This window comes from Arachis ipaensis, chromosome B10, assembly GCF_059453495.1.
Source record: "Arachis ipaensis isolate K30076 ecotype BB chromosome B10, ASM5945349v1, whole genome shotgun sequence".
NCBI lineage: Eukaryota > Viridiplantae > Streptophyta > Magnoliopsida > Fabales > Fabaceae > Arachis > Arachis ipaensis.
In genome coordinates this window covers 17,891,733-17,905,150 of record NC_142435.1, presented here as the reverse complement: position 1 = coordinate 17,905,150, position 13,418 = coordinate 17,891,733, and the positions used below count along the sequence as shown (strand labels likewise).

General features: G+C 31.2%; 1 protein-coding gene across 1 annotated transcript; it reads left to right on the top strand.

Annotated features, from left to right (window-relative positions):
• The first annotated feature begins 12,352 nt into the window (after positions 1 to 12,352).
• LOC107623789 (uncharacterized) lies at positions 12,353 to 13,166 on the top strand. The gene has a single exon (XM_016326163.3). It carries the CDS (start codon positions 12,407 to 12,409, stop codon positions 12,986 to 12,988), a length of 582 nt encoding a protein of 193 aa, XP_016181649.1. The 5' UTR covers positions 12,353 to 12,406; the 3' UTR covers positions 12,989 to 13,166.
• The last annotated feature ends 252 nt before the right edge of the window (positions 13,167 to 13,418 follow it).

Genomic DNA, 13,418 nt, shown 5'->3' with positions numbered 1-13,418 from the left:
GAATCAACAATAATGTGAGTGATTTGGTCACATGATTTGCTTGTTAATAAATAATGAACATAATTTACCTTGCTCATCTTTATCTCTAGGTTACCAAGAGATATTTGAAGAAGAGAATCAAATTTGAAGAAGAGAGCTACCCCTGATTAGGTTTAAAGTCTTGCTAATTTTTTTTCCTTTTGCCAAAGCCCGTGTACCTATCTCCCAGTTCAGAAAATATGCTAATTATCTGGGACGAAGTTTCATAGTGTGGACTGTGGAGTCTTGGGGTCTTGGGCATAGTTAATTGAGGAGTATTAGGGGTCAGTAACTTTTGTGTTTTGTAACCATCAATTGACTATTAATAGTGTTTTTAATGGTGTAAGATTACATCAAATAGTGAGAGATCACTCACATTTTTTTTATGGTTAAGTGTTGGTCACAAAACACAAAAATTGCTGGCCCCTAAACTTTCTCTAGTTAATTAGTTATCATAAATAAAAAAAGAAAGGAGCTATTAGCACCCTCCTTGTTTTTTCTCTGCACAAGCTAACGTTTCAAACGGCCATCACCGCCCATGACCGGCAACGATAAGCCGGAAAGGGCCCCCAATGAGCACTCCCGACCACCATAGGAACATGAGAACCAAGCAAGGAAAAACAAGAAGATTAGGAAAGGGGAAGATGGGTTCTCAGACACACAAGCGTTTGTCCTTTGTCATGAAGATTGGATGGAAGATAAAGTAGAGAATTAGAGAACGAGGTCCTATGCAAACATGGTCACTGGAGTTGGAGCAACACCTATCCGAGACCAAAAATGAAGAATTGATGAGTGACCAGGAGAAAATACCTGAAACAATAGAACCAAGAGAAGATGTAAGAAAAAAAAGACAAAGAAGACATATGTTGTGGATATGAAAAACGGTCTGTTCAACATTGTTATAAATGATAATGCTAAAAGAGAACTCTGGAAGCCATGGTGAAAATTCCTAATTGTTAAACTCATGGGGAGAAAGATTGGATACACAGCCATGAAAAAGGAGGCTAGAAATGATGTGGAGCAGATTTAGTGGAGTGGATGTCATAGACCTTGGCAATGACTTATACCTGGTGAAATTTTATACTGAGGATGACTTAAATCATACTTTTTTTGATGGTCCTTGAAAAATATATGACCACTACTTGGCTTTAAGATTCTGGGAGTTAAATTTTAACCCCATTCTTATCTCGATTGACAAAATAAAAGCATGGGTTAGACTTTCAGGCCTTCCCATCGAACTCTACAATGAAAAGATTCTAAGAAAAATAGGTGACCTCATAGGCAAAACCTATAAAGTGGATTACAACACCTCGCATCTCTGTCGAAGAAAATTCGCAAGGTTATGTGTGGAGGTGGACTTAACTAAGCCACTGTTAGGAAGATACATGGCAAATGGAAAGAAAAACCAAGTTGAGTATGAGGGCATACACCAGATTTGCTTTACATGCGGTAAAGTAGACCATGAACAGAAAAACTGCGATATTTGAATGGAATTAAAAGAGGAAAATAGCAGCAACAAAAAGAGAAAGAAGAGAAGGGAAAACAAGCAACAAAAAATATGGAAACAGCAGCAATAACTCAAGAAGCAACAGGGAAAAATGAACAAGAGAAAGCAAAAGAAAATGAAGCCACAATAAACCAGGAATCAGATAAGTACGACCCATGCATAATAATGCAGAGACAAAAGAGAATAAGAAAGGAAATAAACAAAGAGGAAGCTGGTGCCAGCCACACCAAAGAGAAAGAAAGCAAGAAAAATAATAAGCCAAGATATAGTGTGTTAGAAATAGAAGAGCCAGATGAAAGTGGAATAGAGAATGAGGAGGAAAGAGAGCCAAAAAGCAACAAAAAAGTAGTACAAGAGGAGAAAGAACAGAATCAAAGAGGCAAATGAAAAGAGACAAAACAACCAAACAAGAATCAAAATGAAAAGAGCAACACAGCAAAAAACAAGAACAACCAGATAAAACTGACTCAGGCACAAACTCAGCAAATACAAGCAGGAAAAATCAGAACAAGACAAAGAAAGTGATATACAAGGGAGAAAGCAGCCAGAATAACAAGGAAAACAACATAGCTAAATACAAGGAGAGTTGGAATGTGACAAATGACGACACGCAAAATTTAAATTTCCAAACAACCAACAATAAAGAGCAAGAATACCACAAAATGGAGGAGGAAGAACCACCAGACCCTAGAGAGCTAGAACAAAGATCTGATGTGCCTACAGAAACAGACATGAAGAAGGAGATAAAAGACCTGATAATGGGAGTGGAGTGTGAAACTCCCAAAATCAGTGAGATAGGAAAGACACAACTGTGGATATGTAGCTAAACTAATTCCTTCCAAGGGTTTTAATGATTATAATGTCTTGGAATATTAGAGGTGCGGCTAGTTGTGCTTTTAGACGCACCTTAAAAGAATTCTTAAGACAATACAATCCTAACATTGTGATCCTATTGGAAACAAAAGTTAGCAGTAATAATGCTAGAAGAATTATCCAGGGTACTAGTTTCAACAATTTTAGTATTGAGGAAGCTCAAGAATTTATAGGAGGAATTTGGATATGCTGGAAGGACAACAGTATCTCTATTGCAACATTAGAATCTAACCAGAAATTTATACATACAAGAGTGCAGCGTCACAACCAAGATCCCTGGTGCCTTACAGCGGTTTATGCGAATCCACAACCAAACAATAGAAGAGTGATTTGGCAGAGTATTGAAAGAATAGCAAGAAACATGGGAGAACCTTGGCTGTTAATAGGAGATTTTAACGAAATAAAAGATAGCATTGAGAAAAAAATGTGGCAGACCTATTGATCTTAGAATGTGTAGAAACTTTGCTAATTGGATTGATAGATGCGGATTAGTAGATCTAGGATTTATTGGAACTAGATTTATCTGGAGCGGACCGCAATGGAAAGGATACGATAGAGTTTTTAAAATATTAGATAGGGCTCTATCTAATCCCTCGTGGAGAACCAAATTCCAAGAAGCGGTTGTTAAAGTCCTGCCTAGAACCAAATCTGACCACCATCCTCTTTTGTTAACGAAAAATAAAGGAACCGATTGCAGGAGTGGCAGACCTTTCAAATTCAAATCTATGTGGTCAATGCACCCGGATTTTAGGCCGTGTTTGGAAAAACATTGGAAAGAGGACATCATGTTCATTCACAACCTCAACAGTCTCAGGGAAGATCTAAGTAAATAGAATAAAGAGGTCTTCAGAAATATTTTCAGGACAAAGAAAAGACTTTTAAACAGAAATAATGGCATCCAAAAAAGCATTAGCTACGGGAAGAACCATTCTCTGGATAATTTGGAAACAAACCTAAAAAGAGAACTAGAAGACATTCTAGATAAAGAATAAGCTTTCTGGCTCCAAAAATCAAAAGAACAGTGGGTGGTAGAAGGGGATAGAAATACAAAGTTCTATCACACTAAAGCCATTATAAGAAGAAGAAAGAACAAGATTCACAAGCTTAGAGATGCTAATACAAATTGGATTGTGGAGGAACAAGAACTAAAAGATCACATCATCAATTCCTACAAAAGACTTTACCAAGAAGAGGTAATCATCACTCCGCTATGGTTAGATAATATAGACATGCCTAACTTGGACCCTTTGGTTGGCAGGAATATGGAAATGATACCAACAGATATGGAGATCAAAAAGGCCCTTTTCAGCATTGGTTCACTCAAGGCTCCAGGAGAGGATGGATTCCCAGCCGTTTTCTTTAAAAACAACTGGGAGGTTCTAAAGTGCAAAGTGTGTGACTACATCAAGGATTGCTGAAGGAATCCCACCCTTTTGAAGGACTCTAATTCCATCCTGATAGTTCTCATCCCAAAGCTCCAACACCCAGAATTTATCACACAATTTAAGCCAATAGCCTTATGCAACATCGGGCTTAAAATTCTAACCCAAATTCTAGTGCAAAGACTCAAACATCACCTAAATGACAGAATTAGTCCACGTCAATTAAGTTTCATACCAGGAAGGAAGATTCAAGATAACATCCTTATTGCAAAGGAGGTAATGCATTCTATGAAGAAAATGAGAGGGGAGAAGAACTACATGGCGATCAAAATCGATTTTAAAAAAGCATATAATACAATCAATTGGAATTTTATTCAAGAAAGGCTCTTAGAACTAAAGCTCTCTGAGAAAATCATTCACATCATTATGGAGTAGGTCAGATCAGTCAGTTACAACATCCTGTAGAATGGCAGCAAAACAGAAAACTTTAGTCCTATCAGAGGAATTAGATAAGGGGACCCCATTTCCCCTTACCTATTTGTCATTTGCATGGATAAACTATCATAGTACATAGAGAAAGAGGTGAATCATGGATATTGGATCCTTTTCATGGTGGAACGTGTAACAGCCCAGACCACCCGTTAGTACGATATTGTCCGCTTTGGCACACAAGGCCTCACGATTTTTCCTTTGACGATAGGGATGATAGCCGAAACCCCCCACACTCACTCGTCAAAACGCGTCATGCTAGGGAGAGGTATCCACACCCTTATAAGGCATGCTTCATTCCCCTCCCCAACCAATGTGGGCTCCCTTAGGGGTGGATTGTAAGGTCCCACATCGGTTGGGGAGGGGAACGAAACATGCCTTATAAGAGTGTGGATACCTCTCCCTAGTATGACGCGTTTTGACGAGGCTATCATCTCTATCGTCAAAGGCAAAATCATGAGGCCTTATGTGCCAAAGTGGACAATATCGTGCTAGCGGGTGGTCTGGACTGTTACAGATGGTATCAGAGCCAGAGCCCAGATCGATGTGTCAGTGAGAGCGCTGGGCTCTCTTAGGGGGTTTCAACTATCATCTCTATCTTCAAAGGCAAAACCGTGAGGCCTTATGTGCCAAAGCGGATAATATCGTGCTAGTGGGTGGTCTGAGCTGTTACAAGAATCAGAACGATGTTGTCAGAGTAGAATTTGGATCTCTGTTTCTATAGGTTGGGTGTATTCAGTTGCACTTGACCCTAACCCAGAAAAAAAAGCTAATCCAAAACAAAAATTTATTTCGACGAAAAAAATCCAACCAAAAAATCATATAATTTATTATACATATATCAAAGTTTAACCCAATATAGTCTCTCATGCAATTTTTGAATGGACAAAGTCAATTTTACCATGGAAATACTAGAATTCAACCAATTTATTTTTCAAAATTTTGATTATTTTGTTATGCAAAATTTAATTATTCTCTTGTAAAAATTTAATTATTTTACTAATTAATTATTTTGTTGATAAACTATATAAAATATGTATAAATAAATACATAATGAGTAATTTATTAGTTACTTTTTAGTTTTTAACATTCACAAAATATTTTTAGGACCAAGTTATCCTGAAACTTGGATAAAATATAGTTAGTGACAAATTTATAAAAGGATTCATATGTTTCCCCCCGTTTTGATTGGTAAGAATTAATAAACTAAGAGAATAAATCTTAAATATTCGAACTTAATTCGTTTGTTCAAATTTTTTGGCAGGGGATAAAATATAATTTTTTATTTACCATTCTCTAATTTTTAGATATACAAAATTTTTACTGAATAATAATAATTATTATTATTATTATCGTGAAATATTAAGGATTTTTTTAAATAAATAATAAAATAAATATAAATATTACATATTTAGACACAATGCATGAAAATAAAATTACGATTTCGTACATTATTACTTATCGCATTGGCCATGACAACAAAATTATTTTGTACGGTACTACAAGAAATACGTCAAAAGAAACTACGAATGTATCTTATATGCAAACCGGATACAAGTAACAAATTTTGGTATGCAAACGAGATACATTTAAATTAATTTTGATTTCACTAACAACGAAACAAATAATAAAGTAAAAAAAATGTGTTTTTTCAGCATATCAAAATTCTAAATACGTAATATTTTATTTATTTATTTTTATAAAAAATCCGAACATTAAGTAATGGTTGGAAACAAATCCATTGCCATGGAAAATGCCTCATGATTGACATATCGGTAGGAATTCGAATGCGATTCTTTTTTGTCCATAAGACAAAGTAGGAATCGGATTTGCCATTTTCATGCACCCAAGCCATTGATGGTGGGCTTAGAATTTTTGGGATGAATAGCATTTCCCATATTATATTATTATTGATCTAAAATTGGATCATTTGTTCCTTTGATTACTAAAATAACTTTTTTCTTTTTTGATTAGAACGTGCTAGCTATTTATTTGATTCATCATGAAACATTCTCTATTTTAAATTTTTTGAAGTACATTTTCTATTTTTTAAATTTGTTTCCGTTTAGGATTTTTATGGAATTTTTTCACTTATGAAATAAGTTTTTTAGCGAATATGTTCATGGGGAATTTCTTAATTCCGTGGTGCTAATGAATGGGTCATATAAAAATCCATTTATACATGGTATCGGAATTCCAATTATTTGACAAAGAGAATAAAAATTCTGCATAAAACACACAAAGTCTAAAGCATATCTTGGAAAAAGATGTGGGCAACCCAGCTTCTGAAGATGTGGAAAACAAAAAAAAAATCCTTATGTAACGTTGTATAAATATACGGCTAACTTACATTTAATCTTAAGATGAATGTTAGGGCCAGCAACTTTTGTAATTTGTAACCATCAAATAGTCATTAATGATGGTTTTAATGGTGTGAGATTAATGTGAAATTTCATCTAATGGTTTACTTTTCTTTGCTGGTTACATGCTAGTCAGAATTTAACAAAGTTGCTGCCTCCTAGACTTTTCTTAATTTTAATATTTCCAAAGTAAAAATATAATTATAATAAGAGTAAGAGTTCAAGTAGACTATAGTTCAAATAGCATAGTCTCCTCATATTTACTTAAAGATTGCGAGTTTGAGTCTCATTCTTAATTTTAGAAAAAAAAAATAAAAACTCATTTCAGCCAAATATTTTTTTTTTTTAAATTTTATATTCACAATCTTCCTTTCTTTTAACATCACTTTTAACATCATCACCACAATTTGATTTTTTAGTGCCGTCCCTTCCTGTATTATCACCATCAGCCAACTCGAATATTGGGATTAAAAAAAAGTAATTTTAACACTAAAAAATAATTCATTAATATTAACTTATCTAAAAATTGGTTTTTTTTTTCACTAAGAATATATTATTTAGTTTTGCTGGGACGTTTTACTTCCAAAGTATCAGAGAGGAAAAAAAAAAGTTATTTTCTTACCATATAGGAAAATATATTTTTTTAACTAATGCCTTGAGAGAATTAATAGAAGAACAATGATTTTTTTTTAATGTTTATATGTATATATCACCACCAGTGGTCGGTGGAGCTTGAGAAAATTTTTTGGAGAGGCCAAAGATTTCATTTTAATACAGAATATATAATAATAACAAAATTAAATCAAGTTTGGTTAAGAATATTCATTAATTTTCTCATCAAATAAATGAGTAATACTCTAAATCAGTTTCTAATAAATTTTTAGCCAGACACATTAGTTTTCGGATCAACAAATTTTACTTATCAAATTAATTTTTAAATTTTTATTTTGTTAGACAAATTAATCTTCATATATATATATATATATATATATATATATATATATATATATATATATATATATATATATATGGAGGGACTGATTTGAAAATTATAAAAATATTTAGGATTATTATGTCTTCATTAAAAAATAATATGAATTGATTTGTCAAACATTTTTCTAAAATTTGATGTAAGAATTATTATGACTAACAAAATAAAAAGTTACGAATTAATTTGATGATGTTTTAAAGATTTTTTTTGCAATTAAAAGAATTGATCAATCACAATTAACCTGAAAATGATTCGAAATCTAATATTTGGGAGCGAAATCTACTTCTCTTTGTAGATATTAGTTTTATGTGCATAAAAATTTTTTACTTTGTCAATGATAAAAAAGAAATTTGTAAAATTGATAAATGGCATAAAATAAACTAACTTTACTTGATGTTGTCTTTCAAAAAATCAAAATGATATAAACATAAAATAGAGAGACCTTTTACAAAATCTTGAAGGTTTCAAACGAAAACGATGAAATTAATAAAATGTAAAAAGAAAGATATTAACGTTACAATGAAAGTAAATTGCATAAACGTAAAATTCAGAATTTGTAAAGAGAATGCAAAGAAGATAGAAAAAAACTTATAAAAAATAAACTCAAGACAAAGTCTCAGAAAGTCATTGAGATTTGAGAGTTTGTGAGAGTGTACTGCTTCTGAAGAAAATTTTTAACCTTTTGTTCGTCGCATGCCACTTTATTTATAGGCATGCATCTTCCACTAATACTGTGCTGTCACATGTCGATCTAAAAAACAGACTCAAAGATAACCGTTCTCGCCAATTACATGTCTAATAACCTTCTCATACACTACGTTCAGTCGTTCACCAACTTTGAAAATTGATCTCTTTATTAGTCAAAAAGATTAATAATCAAATCTCTTTCAAACATCATGCTGTCGAGACCACCTCAATTCCTTTGCAAATTATTGATTTATAAGTAATTACTTCGTTGAATTTGAATTCTTTTTTAGTTCTTCTTTCAATATCTTGTTATCATGAAATCGACTTCAGTTTATCGATCATCAAGATTTATCTAGTCGAGTAACAGATGATTAAAATTTGTTAAGAATTAATAAATTATCCAACCATGCAGAAATATTTTAGAGACTGATTTAAGATATTACTCGATCTTTAATAAATACATTAAAACTTAATTTTATTTTAATATTTAATAAAAATTTTATTTTTTTTAAAATCTTTATAAATATGATACTTATCAGTCAAATCATTAATTTTCTACATATTATAAGATAAATTTTAAAAATAATTATAAAAATTATTGAGAAATAGGATTTGAACCCACAAACTCATAAAAGAAAAATCTAATTCTAAATATGTTAACCAAATCAATTATAAATTTTTTTTGTTCTGCTATACATATAGAATACTCACATGCATTTTGTTTTTATGTGAAGTTGATAGTTGAGAGATATTAAATAATAATTTAATCAAATATATCAAATTATTTAACGGTTCTCAACTAACAAATTCACATGAAAACAACTGCAAGTAAGTTTTTACCATACATATAATTAAGAAATTTTAGAAAAAACAACCACTTAGAGCTTGTTTGGGTGAGATTCTAAAAAAATATCTTTTTTGAGTTATCTTTTTTTAAAAGATCTTATGGAAAAGTAAAAATAATTTTATGTTTGGATATCTCATACAAAAAGATTTTATCTATCAATTATGTTTGGGTATAACAATATAAAAGCACTTTTTTGTTTATTTATTATATAAAAAATATCTTTTTTTAAACGAAAAAAGATCTTTTAAAAAAAATATGCAAATCGCAACTTCTCAAAAAAGATATTTTTTTCTTAATTTTTCTAATACTTTTACTTTTACTATTAAAAATTTACCAAACAAGCTAAAAAATAAAAAAAAAAAATCTTTTTTCATTAAAAAAAATCTTTTTTTTATCAAGATAATGACACCCAAATATGCACTTATACCCATAAGAGTTGCAAATGCTGACAAAATTACCCATAAAAAATGAAACTAACTATGTACACATCAAAGATGAGGTTTGATTGACAAAATTAACCAAACACTAAATTTTAGTTGACTCTGTTAAAAAATTATCTAAATTTTCCAAACTATCCATATTATCTCCACTACACTTAATCACTCACTCTTACAATCACCTCCCTTCATTCTCTCATTCAACTCTAACGATTCAGAATCAAAATTATTTAACTAATCTTAACTTTAACCCTAACCTTAGCTTAATTTTTCCAAATCAAAATCATAACCATCACAACTTTCAAAAATCATAACAAAGTTCAAGAACAAAAATTTTTTCAAATCGAAAAATAAGAACAAAATCATAATAATATCCAGACCGACCATAACCATAATTAGATTTTATCAGATCCAAGAAGCAAGAATCATTAATAATCCTCAAACTCTCACTAAAAATTGTGGATACAAATTTGTATTGCAATAATATTTTTCAAAAAATAAAGAAAAACTCATAACATAGAAAAGATAAAGACATGTAATTTACAAACAGAAGAAAAAGAAAAGAACCAACATGAAGCAGAGGCTCTATTCTTGATAATGCAGATAAAGAATAGTAAAGTACAGTGAGGAGTTGAATGTTTTGCGCTTCACAAAGGATGTCATAGTGGTTGGACTACGTTATGCTGTAAAGAGGACATCACTGAGGCTGGACAACACGACAGATACTATTAGTTGCTGCGTGGCTGACGGTAGCTATGAAGAAGGGAGACGCAAAAGAAGGGTTTCATGGAAACTTGATGAAGGTCAAGGAAAAAGGAGGAGGAAATGACCGTCCATATGACATCTCGACGGCATCTGCTATTCCAATTTGAGACCCTTCTAAAATTTAAGATCCTGTACTGCCATTTAAGCACCTGAAATTCAAGCCATTTTCGCTGATAATTGGTAGTCCTGATGCTAGTGAGCAGAGCAAGCAAGAGACAGATCTTGATGCTTACAAGGGAGAAAGCCAATAATGGATGCTTGGAATTTGGTCACGAAGACGTAGTTACATCGCGTTAGAATTGGAAAAATTGAATTAGGGTTGGAATTTGGGTTAGATGATTTTGATTCTGAATTGTTAGAGTTGGGATGAGAGAGTAGAAGGTGATTATGTTAGTGATAGTGTAGTGGAGATGATGAGAGTAGTTTCGAAAATTCGGATAACTTTTTAACAAAATCAACTAAAATTGAACATTTGGTTAGTTTTGTTTAACAAAATTCATCTTTGATGGATACAAAGTTAATTTCATTCTTTTATGGATAGCTTTATCAATATTTATAACTTTTATACTTTTATGAGTATAAATGATTATTTTTTCTAAATTTTAAAAGGAAAAATCTAGGGAGCAGCAATTTTATTAAATTCTGGTCTGTATGTAACTAGTAAAAAAAAGTGAGCCATTAGATAAAATCTCATACCATTATTAAAATCATTATTGATAGCTATTTGATGGTTACAAATCATAAAAATTACTGCCCCCTAACATTCCTCGTTTTAAAAACCTTGAGAGCGCCATGACCATTAATTGCCAATATTAAGCTACGCCCCTGATCACCAGCACAGTATAGCAGTACATAATTGTTTAAAGAAAATGCATTTTATTTGATTTCAAGATGCTTGATATTATAGTTGTCAGAACTAAATTCGTAATCAAATTGATCATACTACTGATTTATTAGTTTAACTAATGAGTTATTGATTGAACCGACAAAATCAATTTTACGTAAATAAAAAAATATAAAATAGTCTAAAATTTAAAATTAAAAGTTAATATATATATATATATATATATATATATATATATATATATATATATTTTAAAAACAATCAAATTTCAACAAATGATAACCAACAAGTTATAATCTAGTTATTATTGAATAAGTATATAAAATTTTAGTATTTTTTATAATAAAAATTTTTTAATTTTATTTTTATATTAAAGTAAATATTTTTTATTTTAATAACTAATTAATTAATTTATATTTATTATATTGTTATATACTATATGTATTTATTAAAAAATAATATTAATAATATCATATAATTATAAAAAATAATTATATTGTAATTAATAAAAATATTTGATATTTTTTTATATATATTTAATTATATTTATATTAATAATTATAAATAATAAAAAAATAATTAATTTAAATATAAGTGAATATAAAATTAAAATTATATTTACAAAAATTATTATACGTTTTTATTATATAATTAATAATTAATATTTAAAATAATAAAAAATAACATAATTTAGTGGTAAGGAGAGTATTATTATTGTTGTTGTTGTTGTAATAGTAGGATGAATTAGTATCTATTTTTACCAGCACATAATAAAGTTATGAATTTATTAATTTTATCTTGGTGGAAAAGATGACGTAACACATTTAATATACTTATTTCATTATTTTATTTTTTCTTTTTGAAACCTATTCACGCAGCAAATTTTTAAATAATTATTTGTATATATATATATATATGATAATAGGTAATTTAATTCATGAATAAAATATCTTTATATTGCAAGAAAATTAAATAAATACGTTATTTTTGGGTAAGAATTAAATAAGTATGTTGTTAGCTAAAATGATATAGGTTTTTCATCTTTATTTAAAAGTTTTGGGTTCCACTCCTAATTTAAAAAATAAATAAATAAATAAGAATGTTATTGCAACGATTGATTGAGGAGGTGCCTATAAAAGGACAATCGCTAAATGAGAAACGCAACACATCAATCAAAGATCTCTTTACTAGAAATTAAACAAAAAGATGGGAAAGGGTCTTCTTTATCAACAACAACACTACGGTGACAATGGCATGTGGATGGACACTCAGGCTCAACAGCAACAGAGCTATGCCTTCCATGAAGAATCTTGGGGCGGTGGTTCCGATAACGGTTACCACAAGAATCATTTCCCATCATCAGGTATGCCCATGAAGCCACATGGCGCTTTTCCCGCCATGGACTACCATGGTGGTGGAGCAAGCAGGCCCGGCTTCTTCGGCGGCGCCAAGAAGCATGGCTTTGGAGACACTCATCACCATAACATGTTTTCAAACGGCGGTGGTGGCCACAAGTTCAATCCCCATGGTGGCCATCACGGCGGCTATTACTCTGAAGAGACAGAGTACGAAGAAGCCGCCTATAGCGAGGAGCATCACGGCGGCGGAGGCAGCATGCAGATGCATAAGATGGATGAGCATCGCAATAATTGGAACAACCATGGACATGGCTTTAACAACCACGGCAGTCCATATTATCAAAACCACCATATGAACATGGACGGTTGGAATCCTCATCATCATGGTGGCGGCTCATACAAGGCTGACTGGACAGCAAAGGGTGTCTAATATATTCCTCCGATCCAACGTGGCAATATATGTGCGCGTACACGTGGGTGTGCGTGTACTAGCTACCTCTTTCATGACTACTTGCTTGTTGCTCTTCTTCTTCGTAACCTATCCACCCAATGGTGTAATAAAATATGTGTGTGCTCTCTTATAATAAAACGTAATCAGGTTTCCCTCATTGTAGCTTTGATATGCTTGATGTTCGATGCAATAGCTAATATAAGTAACAACAAATTAAAAGATCTAACCAAAAAATCGTTTTTAAAAAAGAAATGATAAAAAAATTTTGAAAGATAATCATACATAAATTATTCAAAAATAGCTATTCATCAATACTATGATTATTTTTTTTTTTAACTGAACTATCATCGTTTTGAGAATTATTTAATAAATTGCTAACCTTTTTGAAATATATTATTCGGCTACTATT

What these genes read in the sequence shown, in the direction of transcription:
- LOC107623789 (XM_016326163.3), top strand. Translation starts at nt 12,407, where the DNA reads ATGGGAAAGGGTCTTCTTTATCAACAACAACACTACGGTGACAATGGC.